The 17,530-nt window shown below is 43.4% G+C and overlaps 1 protein-coding gene across 1 annotated transcript in view; it reads right to left on the bottom strand.

Moving 5' to 3' along the window:
- The window catches only part of RAB4A (RAB4A, member RAS oncogene family), a 34,609-nt gene extending 22,680 nt beyond the window's left edge, over positions 1-11,929 (bottom strand). Inside the window, exon 1 of the mRNA XM_024213810.3 lies at positions 11,807-11,929. Coding sequence (XP_024069578.1) covers positions 11,807-11,837 — 31 coding nt within the window. The 5' untranslated portion in view covers positions 11,838-11,929. The remainder of the gene's footprint in view (positions 1-11,806) is intronic.
- Positions 11,930-17,530: the final 5,601 nt, after the last annotated feature.

Here is a 17,530-nt window from a genome sequence, read left to right as displayed (position 1 = left end):
TTTGTAGTATCAAGAACTAACAAGAAATTCACCATGATGCTGAACAAAATCAAAACACCATTCAAGATATGCTGATACACAAAGTAGTTAGAGTTCAGGAAACACTGTGGCATAAGCATATTACAAATCAATAAACTGTTGGAGTCAAGTAAGATACGTAAGCCAATTTGTAAGGAATAAATAAGATTTTTAGTATTATAACACTTACTACAAAGATAAATTAAGAAAAACTTAGTTTTTAAACACATACTTCACTTTAAAAAAAAAAAAACCAACCAAACGAAAAAAACATATTACTGGGCACTACCACCTCAAGAAACTCTTGTCACCCTTTAGCCACAGCTTGATGTTCTGCAGATAGGTAGTGTGGTTATGCATTGTATCATCAAGCCATGTGCAAAACTCTTGAGTTGCACTGTTATGCTTAGATTAATGAGAACAAAATTAAAAGTATGTTTATTACCTAACTCCATATTCTGCTGTAATATTTTCTATATCTGAAACAAGTGTGTGTGTGTGTGTGTGTGTGTGTGTGTGTAGGCTTAAAAAATAAAAAAGTTTTATATTCCAGGATCACTGCCTTCACATCTCCCTTATGAATTAAGCCACTTCTGGCACTTCAGTGCCATGAAAAGTGATTCAGAAATAGGAGTTCGCTGAATAATTCTTTATGTTTGTGTCCACTGGCTCATTTATATGTTCAGTATTTGTGCTCTGCCCACATCTGCTTCACCCTTCCCTTATGGGACTACTTCCACTGTTTGCTTATGACAAGGAAAGGAAAGATTTTTTTCAACCATTTAATAAATTTTCTCATATCAATATCAGACTTAAATTCCCCAATACATGGCAAAAAAGATTAAATTTGGTATGTTAGTTCAGGGTGGATAAATTCAATTTTAAAAATATATTAATTCAAACTAGGCTTACTTTTTAAAAAGTAAGCCTAAATTGTGACAACCAGTGTTAAGACCAGTAGCCTCTTCTGCAAGTACCGAGACAGTATTTTTGTCATTTCAGTTTATTCAACTGTTCAGTTCTATGACTAGTTATTTCAAAGGTAAGAAACAGATTAGAAATTGAAAAAGCACAAAGCTTGATTTTCTCTTCCAATCTATGAATAAAAACTAGGTGTGAAAAGAGATCTACTAGTTCAAAAATCTTGAAGGACAAAGTAACAAGAAAAAATTAGTCCAACTCACTAACTACAGGTAATATTCACTTTGGTTAATCAGTTAGCGTTAAACTCACGTTTTGATACATAAAAAAGTATACAGCACATTTAAGATAGTTTAACTAACATACACTTTTAAAATTGTTTTTGTGCATTTTAATTTCCATCCAAATAGAGCTCAACACAAATCACAAGTAAAAATTAATCACCTAGTAAATAAGAAATGCATTTGCCATTTTCTTCATAAGTAAAAAATTAAGAATCTGAATAAATTAAATAAGTAAACTAAGCTATACAATTGCTTAAATGTGTATAGATATAGTACATTCTTCTGATTAGCAAAAAAGCAGAAAGTTTAGCGTAAAGGCTATGTTTTAATTGTTACCAATCAATCAAAATTAATCTCTTTTTAGGAAAATTACTAAATACAAAAAAAGATTAAAATCAATTATAAATCAAGGTTTCCTGCTTGCCAATTTAAATCATGATCTAAATCCCTGTTTTAATCAATCTACCCTGAAAGTTACAAAATTTTACAAGACCTATTTTGTTCCAAGCAGTCTCAGTTTTCTTTTAATCATCTTTGTTAGTTTTCTTCTTTAAATACAGCTAGCTTCCAGAGAACACAAAATAAGCATGAAATTGAAGTATGAAGACTGGGATTCCACCAGAAAGTGAAGATTAATTCCATCAAGCAGTCAGTGTTCACTGGTCAAATGGGTTACATAAGTATTAACTTTGAAAAATCAGGCCACGGCTAATATGTCAAAGCATGAAAACTATACTTCATCAGAAGTCCAGGGTGAGACCTTCATTTATAGGTTATTTTTCTCCAGGAGCATGCATGCATTCAAATCATTAGTCCATTCTGTTTCAGATGGGTGTGACACTGCACTCCATATGCTTTATGAAAATATGCTTGGAATGTGAATATAATGTAACTGGAATATGCTTTATGTAAAAGGTCTCGTCTAAGGTATCATTACAAAGCTTATAATCTATTGAGTGTGTTCATCCTATTTGTATGTATATATCATTCTTGTATGTAAAATTAGAAATATGAAGTTAACTCTGAGGTCCTATTGTAATTATGCAAAGTGTGGGCAATTAATGGTGGTTTAGAATCTTGATGGCTCCCATTGACTAGGAGAATTGGCTGTAAATGGCTCTGTTCACCTGCAAGCCTTCCTGTGTAGGTGAGGTGGGTAATGAAGAATGAGGTCTCACAGGACATGTGACCAGGTCATATGATACTGGAATCCATCTTAAACCTGGTGCTTTTCCATTTAGAAGGAGGGGTGTGGACCCACAGAGACAAAAAATTCCCACCTTGTGCCAAAGATATAAAAAGGGGGTGGAACAGAACAAACGGGTCCCAATCATGTGAAATCCCCTGCTTTTCCCCTAAGATGCCTGCTGGAACTAACAAAGGTCTGTAGCAGGGGAAAGGATTGGGCCCAGACTAGGAAGGAGTCTAGTCTGTGAAAGAATCTTATTGGAACATCTGAGGGTGAGATTTACCTGTATTCAGTTTCTTAATGTATTGGGCTTAGACTTGAATGTTTTGTTTTATTTTGCTTGGTAAATCAATGTTATCGATTAATTAACCCAGAGTAATACCTGGGGGAGCAAACAGTTGTGCATCTCTCTCTCTCAGAGTTATAGAGGGCAGACAATTTAAAAGTTTACCCTATATAAGCTTTATACAGAGTAAAACAGATTTATTTGAGGTTTGGATCCCATTGGGAGCTGGGTGTTGGATACAGGAATACTTGCTGAGCTGTTTTCAGTTAAGTCTGCAGCTTTGGGGGTTCAGACCCTGGGTCTGTGTTGCAGCAGGCTAGTGTGTCTGGCTCAACAAGACAGGTTCTGGAGTCCCAAGCTGGCAAAGAAAACCGACTCAGAGGTAGTTTCAGTTCATCAGGTGACAGTCCCAAGGGGGTCTCTGTGACCTAACGTGTCACGATGGGAATTATTCTTTGTTACAGTGCATCATTAAGCATCTTATAGGAATAGCAAAACCACCACAAATAAATTTCAGTGTTTATAAAATCCTGCTGTTGAACAGTAAATGGGAAGACAGAACAGAATACTGCTGCTCAGATGCACCCAACCCTCCTACGTCCATAAAACTTTCCTCCAGAATGTATTCATCTCTACAATGACAGCGTACACCGTCACTGTTTTACTCTTATGGTTGTGTTTTGCCTTTTTAGTGGCCACACATAGAATTCTAACACCATCAAAGCAGTGTTTCCCAAACTTGGGACGCCGCTTGTGTAGGGAAAGCCCCTGGCGGTGGCCAGTACGTCCCTTGGCCTGCGCTGCTTCCAGCAGCCCCCTTTGGCCTGGAGCAGCGAACCGCGACCAGTGGGAGCCGCGATCGGCCAGACCTGTGGACGCGGCAGGTAAACAAATAGGCCCGGCCCGCCAGGAGCTTTCCCTACACAAGCGGCGTCCCAAGTTTGGGAAACACTGTATCAAAGCATTATATTTTCTGCTAATTTGAGACGTTTGAGTTGCTCACAGGTATAGGACCACTCTTCCTCACTAGATTCTATTCCGAAATTCTTCTCCCAGTTAACCTTAACTCCTCCACCCAGCTATTCATGCTTCCTTGACAAGAAACAGTTACCTGGGAAGATTTTTCGTTCTAGTTGATGGGCATTCTGGATAGCATCTTCCCCAGTGGACTGAAAGGTAGGGCTTCAAACAATGTATATCACTGGTTCTCCAGCGCCTTTATTCTGCCTACAGTTCGTTTCCCAATTTCTGGATTCCCAAAATGCATGCTTTACAGAGGTTTCATTCTCTGGGCCACCCGGAAAGCCTTCAAGACTACTGCCTGTGTCAAACTGTGGTATATATCATAAAAACCCAGTGTCCCAAAATGGCATCAGCTGACAGCTTTGTGGCTATCTGACAAAGTTTTTAAATTCAGGTTTTTCTTCACTTGAGAATGAACTCAAGCTTTTCAAAGGAACATTATATCTTCATTGTGACCAGTTTGCTTCAATGTACAGTATCTCAGATTTATAGTATATCAGCGACATTAAACCCAATTTGAAATCAGGTAGTCTCAGGTATAACAACATCTAGCTAAGGCTCCTTGTTAGGATTTTTTTTTTTTAAACTACAAAATCTCTTTTTAAATCCCCACCACCACCACATTGTGTGAAAGCCACATCAGACATAGTGAAACTGACTATATACATTAAGTGCTATCAAATGCAGAGTACACTGAAAAAAATTATGGAAGAAATTTTCCTTTTTAGCCTCTTTCAGTTACAAATAACCTCTACAATTACTCTAACAGTTGTACTTAAAAAAAAAAGTCTGAAAGTTTGAAGATGATGGTATCCTTTCAAATTCTACTCTGAAAAGTGAAAATGGCATTTTGGGATTCCAGGTTTGTCTCTATTATTTGTATCATACTAGCACTGAGAGGCCCAAATTAGGACTAGGGTCCCATTGTGCAGTATAATCACAATAAGAGACAGTCCATGCCTCAAACTTTGTCATCTAAACAGTCGACGCCAGAGCAAGTTTACTTAGTTTACAATTTTTTTTAAAATAGAAACTGCTAGGCTAGCAAACACTGGTTCAAATGAGCTGCAACAATGCAGTTAAGATGTAAATTGAGGTATATACTGATCTCTTTATTGAAGATTTTGCTATTAGAACTTAACTATATTATGTTGAGAACACCACAATAGAATCCATCTTATTTCCACATAGTACTTACTGTAAGATGAAAAGAGCTAACAAAAACACAGAAACGTTGTCAGTGACGAACAGAGATGTTTCAGAGTATACACTAGGAGCATATCTGGGAGTAAAAATGTGCCTATAACAGTCTTTTGGATGAGTTCCACAAGTTGACAACACATTGTGTAAAAAAATATTTCCATTTAACAAAGTGTACAGGCTTTTAATTTCACCACATGCCCTTTGTTCATACATTATGCAACAGGTAAAAAAGAGTGAGTACTTTTCACTCGGCTGTTTTGGCAAACTCCTCTCAAAGATCCATGCTACATTCCAGTTACAATCGTGTCAGAAGACAGTTACGACTCCATTACATTCTGTAATCTAGACAGGATTTGACTGTTTTGAACTGTCCTTGAACTGCACTGACACAGCCAAAGCTTTAACATGGTACATAAACATGATTTTAGTCTTGTCTACCCTACCAACATGAAAATGTGTTGTAACTGGTCCCCTTGGCCCAGCTGTACTTTTAGCATACACTAGTCTTTATTCAAACTCAGTGAGGAACAAAACTGATTTCTATATGCTCACTCCCTGTAGTGTTAGGCACTGAAAGCAATTCACAGCTAGTGCTTCTACTGCTGCTGAATTGCCTGAATGTCTTTTCAGTCATCTCTTCCCAGAGCAGAACTGGAAGCAAAAGCACTTTGTAAGTCACTTCATGTTGTGGTTTTTCTCTTTCTTCACAACTGACACAGAACCCTTAGTTCCAACATTCCATTCAGCTATCATCCTAGAGGAGCTTCTGTCTTAAATTCTATCATTCTTTCTGGACAGTGCAGCTGAAAGAAGAATGTTACTCTCACATTACACAAAAACTTGCTGCTACCGCTAAAAAAAAAAGTTTAGAAATGTTAATCTTTGGCTGTAGTTAAGATCCTCATAATATGGAAAAGATGGTTTAAAAACAAATCTTCAGGAGAAAAGTAACTGCACCACAGAGAGTTTCAGATGACAAGAAATACCATCGCTAGTCTCAAAACTAGCCAGCATGGGCTCCATTGTTATCTCAGCTCTGTACACATGGTAAGGTAGCCTCCAGCTTTCATCCAGACCACATCACACGATCCATTGTCTACAGCCAAGCTCTAAGATACAACCTCGTTTGCTCTGATCCCTCAGACAAAGAAATACCTACAGAATCTCTATCAAGCGTTCTTAAAACTGCAATACCCACCTGGTGAAGTGAAGAGAACAAACAGATTGACAGAGCCAGAAGGGTACCCAGAAGTCACCTACTACAAGACAGGCCCAAAAAAGAAAGTAACAGAAAGTCACTAGCCGTCACCTACAGCCCCCAACTAAAACCTCTCAGCACACCATCAAGGAACTATAACCTATCTTGAAGGATGATCCCTCACTCTCACAGCCCTCGGGAGACAGGCCAGTCCTCGCCTACAGACAGCCCCCCATCCTGAAGCAAATACTCACCAGCAACTATATACCACACAACAAAAACACTAACCAAGGAACCAAACTCTTCTACAAACCCCGCTGCCAACACTGTCCACATATCTATTCAAGGGACACCATCATAGGATCTAACCACATCAGCCACACCATCCAGGGTTCGTTCACCTATACATCTACCAACGTGATATATGCCATCATGTGCTAGCAATGCCCCTCTGCCATGTACATTGGCCAAACCGGACAGTCTCTACGCAAAAGAATAAATAGACAAATCTGACATCAGGAATCATAACATTCAAAAACCAGTAGCAGAACACTTCAATTTCTCTGGTCATTCAATAACAGACCTCAAAGTGGCAATTCTTCAACAACAACAAAAACTTCAAAAACAGACTCTAACGTGAAGCTGCAGAACTTCATTTAATTTGCAAACTGGATACCATCAGATTAGGCCTGAATAAAGACTGCATCCAATGAAGTGGGTTCTAGCCCATGAAAGCTTATGCCCAAATAAATTTGTTAGTCTCTGAGGTGCCACAAGGACTCCTTGTTGTTTTTATAAGGAACCCTGTTCCTCCCCTGCACAGACTACCTGCATCACCAGCATGTTGGTTCCACCCCCACAATGGGTTGGCCAACACAGCTAAGTTAGCACTATGGTGGAGAAAGCTGAGCCAGCCGTTTTCCTAATGCTGCTTACTTCACCCCAAAACAAGAGGAAAAAAGGGATCAAGTTGTCACCTAATCACAGTTGGGTCCCCTACCTACTCTGAGTAGCGCAGTTATGTGCTGCCCCTTACTCCACTACCCTGCCCATTCACTTCTGTGTTTCTGCAATGGAAAAGTTTCCGGTACTCAGGCCTGTTGCTACAGTTGGAACAAAACATCATTATCCTGTCATCTCCTCCTTATCTTTATGAAGAGTCTGTGTGTTCTTGTACCATCTCTTAGGAGTGTGTACGTAGTTAATGTGTGTTTTTGTGCCATCCTCTTACGTCATGTACATGCTTTCTTGGCATTAACAAATACCTATTTTGTTGTGTTTCTGCCAAGGTCAGGCCTACTCTGGTTCACACTATTAGTTATGCCTAGGGCTCCAGCAAGGCCTACAGTGAGTAGAAAAAGACATCAAAAGACTGAAGTGTGACATTTGTTTTACTTATGTAATAAAAAGTTGAAAAGCAAAATATGATGTAGAATCAAACATTTTTATTGAATGTATATATGTGTAGGATGAAAGGACTGGGGTCAGGCAACGGACATAAAAGGCTAATGTCTATGGAGACAGTGATAATCTTCTGTTTTAAAAACAAAAAGAACCCACCAAACAGTGACAATGCTAGTGTTATCGCATGCAAAAATCCCCATCTTTTAGAACACAGGATTTCTGATGCACCTTTGTTGGCATTTTATTTGTCACCGGCAAGTTACACCAGAACTCCAAATTAAGAACAGATAGGCTCCCCTCCCCCACTGCTCATTTGGCTTTTATTTATATAGTGCCTAAAACTTTTGTCTAAAATCTTCTGAAATGCAGAAAATTGCATCAAGTATGTTACAATTTGCTGGGGGATGACCTCCAACCCCCCTCCTTCAAATCTTTGACTCACCACAGCATCCAGCCTTTTGTTTGCCTATCTAAAATTCTGTTGGTAAACAGGGTGGGATTTGCAAAGCACTTGAGGGAGTGAGGTATCCAACTCCAACTTATTTTCAGTGGAAGTTGGGCAACTAACTCCCTTAGGTGCTCTTGAAAACCTCCACTCACACTGAAAATGTATTCATGGTTAAGCTCAGGGCAAGTTTTCAATCTAGTGCCAAAACAGAAACTTGATTAAGAAATAAATTATCTTGCTTTAGCTGTTTGCATCCAGATTTTTTGAAACAAAAATCATTGTTTCTGTAAAAATGGTATTAGGAACAATTTCATATGATACGAGAGTCACAGAATACTATTCTCTTGATACCATTAAGACATTTTTAATAGCAGATCACCTGCAAATTACAATGTTCCAGTCTATTACTGCAAATTCAAGCATCTCTTGGTAGGGTCCATACATTTTCACCTAGTGGAAGAAGCAACACTGCATAATCAATCTCAGCAATACACTGGATATTACTATAAATATAGACTGTTTCCTAAGATGGTCTTTAGATTATTTCAAGTTGTACTGAATCTGTTACCTACATGTGAATCATCAAGGTTACTGGAACTGCTCTGATTTTGTGAGAAGAGCTAACACCACCTTCTTAGCAAAACAGCTACCTTCCATTTTCCAAAATTCTGTCAGCAGCAAAGTTAATTGGAAGAAGAGGAGAACATCTCAATATAAATTCTTATTTGCAGTAGGTAGAGTCCAAGAACCAAACTGAAAAATGTGAGATCACTTCTAAACGGCAAAGTTGTGTTGGCAAGCTATGTCAGTCAGACCGGGGGGGGGGGGGGGGGGGGGGGGGGGGGGGGAAGAGGAGGAGAAAGAGAGAAATCACATCTCTGTCGGTCAAATGGACCATGCAGATGCCACTATATGACAAAATAACTCCTTTGCTAGTGTACCTTACGTCATTCGGGGAGTTGGATTAGCTATACCAACAAGATTTTTTTTGCTGGTATTACTCTCCACTAAAGGAGTCTGTCAATAAAGCTTTACCAGCACAACTGTTTTGGCAAAGCCTTTGTAGTGGAGACTAGTCCTGAATGTTTCCAGATATCACGGGACATCCTGGTTAAATCAATGTGGGTACTTTGTAGAGCAGGGATCGGCAGGTAAGCACCCCTGGCAGGGCGGGCTGGTTTGTTTACCTGCCCCGTCCGCAGGTTCGGCTGATTGTGGCTCCCAGTGGCTGCGGTTCGCCTCTCCAGGCCAATGGGGGCGGTGGGAAGCGGCGGCCAGCACATCCCTCAGCCCGCGCTGCTTCCCGCAGCCCATGGGCACTTTCGATGGACCTGGCTCTTTGCAAGAGTAAATCCAGCAGCATCATACATGGGACTGCCTGCAGCATACTTCTTATGTCCAATCAAAATACATCATAACAACAAAGATCTCAACCTAAGCAATATCAGACTCTAACCAAGGCCTTGCATATGTCATGTTAAGCTAGATCTAAAAGTCTGCAGAAAGGCACTCTTTTTTGTGGCACTGATAAAACTAAATTCTACAGCAGCTTCATTTAAAATTAAAAAACTGATTTTTTGATAATACACAAAAATATAGTCCATACAGTAATCTTTGTGCTATTTTGATAGAAAATTCAGATTATATGCTATCCCCCATATTTTCATTTTTCTGTGTCAGACCTTTGTACCAACAATGCACAACTTTCGTTTCAAGAGGTCAAGGAGAATCTGAAGGTTTTGACAGCTAGACGGGGAACAGAACTTTTGAAGCCTCAAAGCATAGGAACCAGTTTGGGATCATTAGATAGACACCTCACCATCCCCAGCTGGTGTTGAGCCATAGTCAATGTACTGAGGTCAATGCAGAGCAAGTGTAGACATGTTATTTATATCAATCATCACTGTCCTCCAGCAGCTGTCACATAACACCTGACACTGACCATTCTGGTCACTACTGTGAACTCCACTGCCCACAGGTCACAAAGACCAGAAGGCCCTCCTACCTTTTAAAGTCCCACGAATTTTTGAAATGCCTTTTCCTGATTGTTCAGCTTGCTGAGCACACTTAGCAGCTTTCCGTGTGTGTGTGTGTGCGTGCAACTGCCCAGCTGATCATGCTGGCTACACACTACAGATGCACTCCAGCTTGGAGAAGACATGAAATACTGGACCTACTGGGCCTGTGAGGAGAAGAGGCTGTGCAAGCACACCTACGGATCAGTGCTAGAAACAGAGACATCTACAATCAGATTGCATGGGGGGACGGGGATGAGGAGGTTTGCAGGAGAAGGTATGACAGGAACCAGCAGCAGGAACTGCTTCAGGCATATCAGAAGGCCAATCAACCTAGTGCCAAACCCCGCACCTGCTGTTTTTACAAAGAGTGGCATGCCATATTTGGCAGAGACCCCACCACTACCCTGAATGCCCCCATAGAAATGTCTGAGGAGACCAAGCCAGAGGCCCCTGGTGTGAACAATGAGGTCGAGGAGAAGGATTGGAGGACATACAACTAGTGCATCCAGCTATGCCATGAGCCAGGTGAGACTCCACTGCAATCCCAGCAGTCAAGCACAGGCAAGTCCAATGCAGTGGAAGGAATCTCAGGTAAACGTGAATTGTATTTACCCTTACAATGATGTATTGAAGGCATCCTCAACTTAACAGGACAACTATGAAGTGCGCTTTCCCCTTTCTAGGACAGGAGAACAGCCCTAACACCTTCAGCTACAGTGGCGAGCCAGACCAAGCTGCAACAAGATGCCCATGCTGTGCACAGGCCCCATGATTGCCTTAACTTTGCCCTGTAACATGTGCTTACATAGACAAGATATCACTGTTCTCTTGTCCTCTTTCCCCATTCCCTCCTATGGTTTGCTATACTTACATATTTTATCTTTGATTTTAAGCTTTTTGGAGATAGGTTCTGTACAAACTTATAGAAAGACATGATCCTAGCACAAGACGACTCTAATCCTAATTAGAACCTCTGAGCATTGCCATAAAAGTAACAATCACCTCCTGCTAAAATAATGGATCTCTGATGTTCCTTCTGAACCCATTTAAAATACAACAGTATTAAGTGTCTACTTAAGATTCAAGGCCTGAATTTCACCACTAAGTCAAATAACTCACCAGTTCTTAACAGTGAAAAACCATATTAAACCAGGCATTCTAATTTTAGGCTGCTTGTACTGAGCAGCCAAGGGAAGGACCACGGTGAAATCCAGGAAGCTGAAAACACAAGTAATGTATGTTGTTTGTTTGACAAATGTAAGAGAAAAAGGTCTGGCTGAAGGATAGGCACCAAAAACCTGCTGCAGTCCAGGACCTCAAAGGATCTGCCAAACGGAGTGAGGCGATGGGTTCAAATTTCCTGTTCTGTCGCCAGCTGTGGCCAACTCTTGGTCATTCAGAAGGATGCAAATCTCACCCCCCACTCCCGGGATGATAATGCACCGAGGCCACCGCGCAGCGCTGCGCCCGGAGAGGAAGCTGCTCCTGCTGCATCCCACACGCTGGGGCCGGGGCCACACGCGCTACCGCATAACCATCAGCGCTCTCAGACCCGTCCCGCAGCCGCTGACACGCCCTGCCCCCGGGGAGCTGAGCGTCCCCAACCCCCTGCCGGGCCGAACCGCCACACAGGGCAGGGGCAGCGCCGGCGGGCCGGCCGCAAGGGGGCCCGGACCCCGCCCGGGAGAGCAGGGAGCGGGGGAACGAACCCTCCGGGACCCCGCACGCCCGGGGGATCGGAAAGGGAGACCGGCACGCCCCGCAAGCGCAGAGCCCCCCGGCCAGCGCCGCGCCGGCCCCGGCCCGGCTCTTACCGTAGGTCTCGGACATGGCTGTCTGCGACATTTTGGAAGCGTCGCGCCTCCACCTCCTCCCGCGCCTTCGGCTGGTGCTGAGCGAGGGGCTGGGGGCGCCTCAGGCCGCCAGGTACAAAGGGCGGGGGGGGGGGGGGGGGCCCCCACCGCGGCCGCCGCTACAAACCCCCCAACCCGAGAAGCTTCCCCAGCAGCAGCAACTGGCTTGGAACGGACACGCACTGCCACTTCTGCGCATGCGTGCGCACGCAGCTCTTCACCCCCAACCTCTTGGGGCGTGGTCTCTCCTCCACACATGCGCATTGTCTGCTCTTCTCCGCCCTCCTCCCCACCCCCAACGGCGCTCACCAAAACAAAGCGCACGTGCGCGGCTTTAGAACTAGCCGCGGAGCCGTTGGGAGGAGACACGGAACGAGCCGAGCAGGTGATGTGGGCGTGGCTGCCCTTACGCGGGCAGGTGACTGAGGGCGCGAGGGAGGGGCGGGCGGCGGCTGGTGCAGGGCCGGTAACTGTATGGGAGGCACGTGAGGAGGGTCAGGTGGGTGGTGTCACTTCGCCAGCCCCTGGTGCGCGATAGGTGGGACCCTTCCGGCCGCAGTGCAGCTTCTCGTGCGCTGGCCTGGGCCGCCAGCGGGGTAGGCAGGAGTGGGATGGCTGGGGCGGGTGGTTCGTGGGCCCTGAGGTAACGCGGGGGCATCGGGGCTAGCTGTGCCTCTTTACCCGGCCTAAGGCCAGGCTGGCTACCAGTAGCCCGAGGGCTGCCGGTGATTTGATTCTAGTGGAAGCAACCCACCCTTGGGTGCTTGTGTCTTCCTGTGACACACACTTAAAATGAGTTTCTTGGTGGTGGTTTGATTAATAGAGCTGCTGACCTGAAAGGCCTTATATTCAACATGGCCCCCACGCGGAGGGGAGGGTGATGATTTTTGTAAATAGTTAGATTTGTGAGTTCTTGATCCTTAATAATCAGTCTCTTGGAAATGAGGGAAGAGGTATCAATATAAAGCCAAGTAATAGTAGTAATAGATATGGTCTCATAGGCACCTACTCCAGCCCTGGAGTACCCATGGAAAAAAATTAGCAGGTGCTTAGCACCCATCTGCAGCCAAGCTCCCCCCCAGTGCCTTGTGCCTGTCGGCGGCTCTACTGATCAACTGCTCCCCCTCCCTCCCAGCGCCTCCTGCCCACCACAGATCAGCTGTTCCATAGCATGCAGGAGGAGCAGGGATGGGACACGCTCGGGGGAGGGGGCAGAACTGGGCGAGAATGGGCGGAGCAGAGGTGTAAGGGGGTGGAGGATTGGGGGAAGGGGTGGAGTGAGGGCAAGGCCTGGGGCAGAGTGGTGGCAGGAAGAGGCAGGGCTAGGGTGACCATACATCCCATTTTGGCCAGGACAGTCCCCTTTTTTAAGTCCTGTTCCATCTGTCCTGACTTTTTTGGCACAAGTTGGCATTTGTCCCATTTGCTCTTGCTGACTTGGTCAGTTGGCAAGAGCAAATGGGACAAATGCCCACTTTTGTCAAAAAAGTGTGGTGTGGTGCAGAGGAATGTGCGGAGGTGGGGAGAGGAGGCGAACGGAGATTGCAGTCCCACTCGGGGGGAGGCGGGCTGGGGGATACGCAGCGTTCCAGCATGCGAGGGGCTGTCAGGGTTCCAGCGACCGGCAACAGCCTTGCGGGGGGGAGGGTGCTCGGGTGAATGACTAGGGATGTCCCATTTTCCCTTTGGAAAATACGGTCACCCTTGGCAGGGCAGAGATGGATGCTTGGAGGAAGGGGTTGAGTTGGGGCAGGGTCTGGGGCTGAGTGGGGGTTGAACACCCCCGGGGAATGTTGGAAGCCGACACCGCTTGTGTATGGTCTAGGGCCCTAGTCCTGCAACAAGCCCCAGACTGGTGAACATCTGCATCTACCAGTCCCATTGACTTCAGTGGTGTTCCGAAATGATGTTTTGTCAAAGTTGCAGACTGAAACTTCATTAATAAATTTAAATACTGAGGTCTGGAAGTTGTCTGGTTTATTTACATGGCTTTTTGCCATACTCTGATATATGGTGTCATTTTTATGAATCAACTAATAAGGTCTAGATTCTGTAAGTCAGTAGCTTTTGTTTTTAAAACATTGTTTCAGTGGGCTGTGATGGTTTTAATATAATATTCTTATGCTGAGTTATTATATGGTGCATTCATAAATATTGATAAGGGTTTTAAAAAGGCACCATCTGCCTGAAATTTGGTAAATTTCAGTACATTGAGTAGTTTCAGGTAGGACACCTATTTTTGTCATTTTAAAACACTTCTTTAAAACACATAAACAACAGAAGAAACTGACTCAATAGCTAACTGATTATATAGGGTAAAACAGTGAAACTGATTACACACATTTAAAATACACAAAGTAAACAAACTGGGGGGAAAAGTCAACTAAAATTTTCTCCATTTCCATTCAGGTATTGTAATCTTAAGTATTATTTGTAACAATAGTAAGTTTTATTTATATATAGCTATAGATAAATATATATACACACACAGGAGTTTGAGTTTTAAATTGCATTTCCCTTTAATGAGTCAACATTAGTATCCTCTTTCTATTGTCAATAGTGTCCCCTGGTGGTTGATAAATTCTGTGATCCCTTTATCTAACCACCTGGAGAATGTGCTTCAGGGCTAGATGGAAAAGCAGGTTGCCATGAATAGGCAACAGTGGAGAGGGACATGAAGAATAACACAAATGTTCAAATTAGAAAAGTGTACTTTAGAAAGGAGTTTTCAATAATGGCTGAAAGATAGCAGTAATGTATGAAGAACAGGAGTACTTGTGGCACCTTAGAGACTAACAAATTTATTAGAGCATAAGCTTTCGTGGGCTACAACCCACTTCTTCGGATGCATATAGAGTGAAACATATATTGAGGAGATATATATACACACATACAGAGAGCATGAACAGGTCGGAGTTGTCTTACCAATTCTGAGAGGCCAATTAAGTAAGAGGAAAAAAAAAAAAACTTTTGAAGTGGTAATCAAGATAGCTCAGTACAGACAGTTTGATAAGAAGCAAGTGTGAAAATACTTACAAGGGGAGATAGATTCAATGTTTGTAATGGCTCAGCCATTCCCAATCTTTATTTAATCCTGAGTTGATTGTGTCTAGTTTGCATATCAATTCCAGCTCAGCAGTCTCTCGTTGGAGTCTGTTTTTGAAGTTTTTCTGTTTTAAGATAGCCACCCGCAGGTCTGTCATAGAATGGCCAGACAGGTTAAAGTGTTCTCCCACTGGTTTTTGAGTATTATGATTCCTGATGTATGAGGTAATCCTTATGAAAAAGTCCTATAGAACTTAATCTTATAATAATCCTATATAATTTAATAGGAAGTGATAACTTTTCTAAAGATTTTTTTTTTAAATTTATATACAGTTCAATAGACAATTGCATTCCTGGTTTGAATAAGGTAATTTTAAAACCACCTGTGGAAAGGATCCATATTTTTAGAGCAACTTCTATAGAAATTGATTACATTTCCATAGAATCTTACTGTTTTCATATTTTTAAAATTATGTAGGGCTTTTCCAAAAGAGAGAAAAGATAGAATTTTAAGATTGTGCTTGGAAATAGATAATTAGTCAATACTGATTCAAATAATTTTTGTGGGTGTACGATACCAGTCAGTACATTTTGCTTTGTTGGACAGCTAGTAATAAAGGCCTGATCCTGGAACCTGTGGGAGTTTTGAATATGCGAAGAGTGGGGTAATTACTCCTAAGGTAATTTGGTCAAGAAAATCCCCCCAGATTCGCCATTTTGTAGAGGCCAGTGGTATTTTAATCAGGGCATTTAATGAGCTTTAGAAAAATGTAATGTTTTTGTGCTGAGATTTAAACAATTTACATATGTAAAGAAATGGAGCCGATTCTTAATAGGGTGCAACTCTGATTAGCCAAACATTAGTTATCTGATAATCTCTGTTATCCAAACCAGGGTCATATCCCATGACATCATTGAATTAAATTGAAAATTTCCTTGATTACCTAAAAACCTCAATTATTCAAACTTATTCAATATCCCCCATGTTACTAGAAGTTGTACTGTATTTATAAGGGTACATAAGAAACTTTTTACACCTCTCCCCCACCCACCCATGCAGCGGTACTTTTCCGTGGGCTCCCTGGAAGCGGTGACATCCCCCTCGCTCAGCTCCTAGGTGGAGACATGGCCAGGCAGCTCTCCACACTGCCTCTGCCTGCAAGCACCACCCCCACAGCTCCCATTGGCCGCTGTTCCCGGACAATGGGAGCTGCGAAGCCAGCACTCTAGGTGGAGGCAGCGCACAGAGCTGCCTGGCCACGCCTTCGCCTAGGAGCTGAGCGAGTGGGGGTGTCGCTGCTTCTGGGGAGCCCCCCGCGTAAGCTGAGAGCCTGTCTCACCCCGTCCCATATCCCAACCCCCTGCCTCCACCCACACCCAAACTCTGCTGCTGCTTGGGGGGGAAGGCGCAGAGCCAGGTAGGGAGCCTGCCGGCCCTGTCAAACCCCGCCCCAGCACCAGCAGGCGTCCCGGGCCATGCGCCACCGCCTGCCCGCCCCAGCACCCAAGCCGTCCTCTCTCAGCACCCACGGTGCCCTCGGGCAGCCCTCACCCCCAAGTTTTAGTTGAGAGTATTTTTAGTAAAAGTCATGGACAGGTTTCGGGTCATAAATTTTGTTTACTGCCCGCAACCTGTCCGTGACATTTACTAAAAATACCCGTGATTAAAACATAGTCATAGCCATGATACACACCATTTAAGAGGGTCTAAAATGCAACGTTTAAGAAGTCCCCTGGTGTGGTTCTGCTGTGCAGGGGCTGGGGCAGGAGTCAGGAATCTCTCACAGAGGTCTGCTTGTCTGTGTGCCATGGACAGGAGCTTCACATGAGCCAACTGTACTGCAGCATGAGGGTAAGGTTGGGCGAAGGGGCCAGGGTCAGTGAATCCCTCAGTATAGATGCTATTGATTTCTCCCCCCCCCCCCCCCGGAAAAGGTTACAATGTCCATCAAACAACAAGAAGAAACGTGGTTTTACAGCAGTATCAGAGCACAGAGATACAGCAGTGGCATTTTCACTAAAATAGAAATTAGTCCCATTTGACCTTTCTTGTCTTTGATTCTTTAATTATGTATAGCTTGCTAGGAGAGTGACACAATGCAGAGATTAATGATTGGTAGAGAAATAGTAGCAGCTAATGGCCCCAAAAGATTACTTAACGTGTTTATGGTAATAAAGTGATTAAAAATGTAAAACTCTATATAAAGTGCTGAATATTATTATTGAACAGAAAGAGGGTAGGTGGAGGTGGTTTTGATGAAGGCAAAGAGATGGGAGGGCTCTGAGTTACTACAGAGAATTATTTCCCAGGTATCTGCCTGATGGGTCCTGCCCACATATGCAGGGTCTGATCACCATATTTGAGATTGGGAAGGAATTTTCTCCCCGGGTCAGATTGGCAGAGACCCTGGGTTTTTTTCGCCTTCCTCTGCAGCATGGGGCACGGGTCATTTGCAGGTTTAAACTAGTGTAAATGGTGAATTCTGTGTATCTTCAAGTCTTTAAACCATGATTTGAGGACTTCCATAACTCAGCCAGAGATTGTGTGTCTGTTACAGGAGTGGGTGGATGAGGTTCTGTGGCCTGCAATGTGCAGCAGGTCAGACTAGATCACGATGGTCCCTTCTGAACTTAAAGTCT

This window comes from Terrapene carolina, unplaced genomic scaffold (genome assembly GCF_002925995.2).
Source record: "Terrapene carolina triunguis isolate 2854851 unplaced genomic scaffold, T_m_triunguis-2.0 Scaffold85, whole genome shotgun sequence".
Lineage (NCBI taxonomy): Eukaryota > Metazoa > Chordata > Testudines > Emydidae > Terrapene > Terrapene triunguis.
Note: the sequence above shows the minus strand (reverse complement) of the source record. Positions and strands in the feature narration are given on the sequence as shown.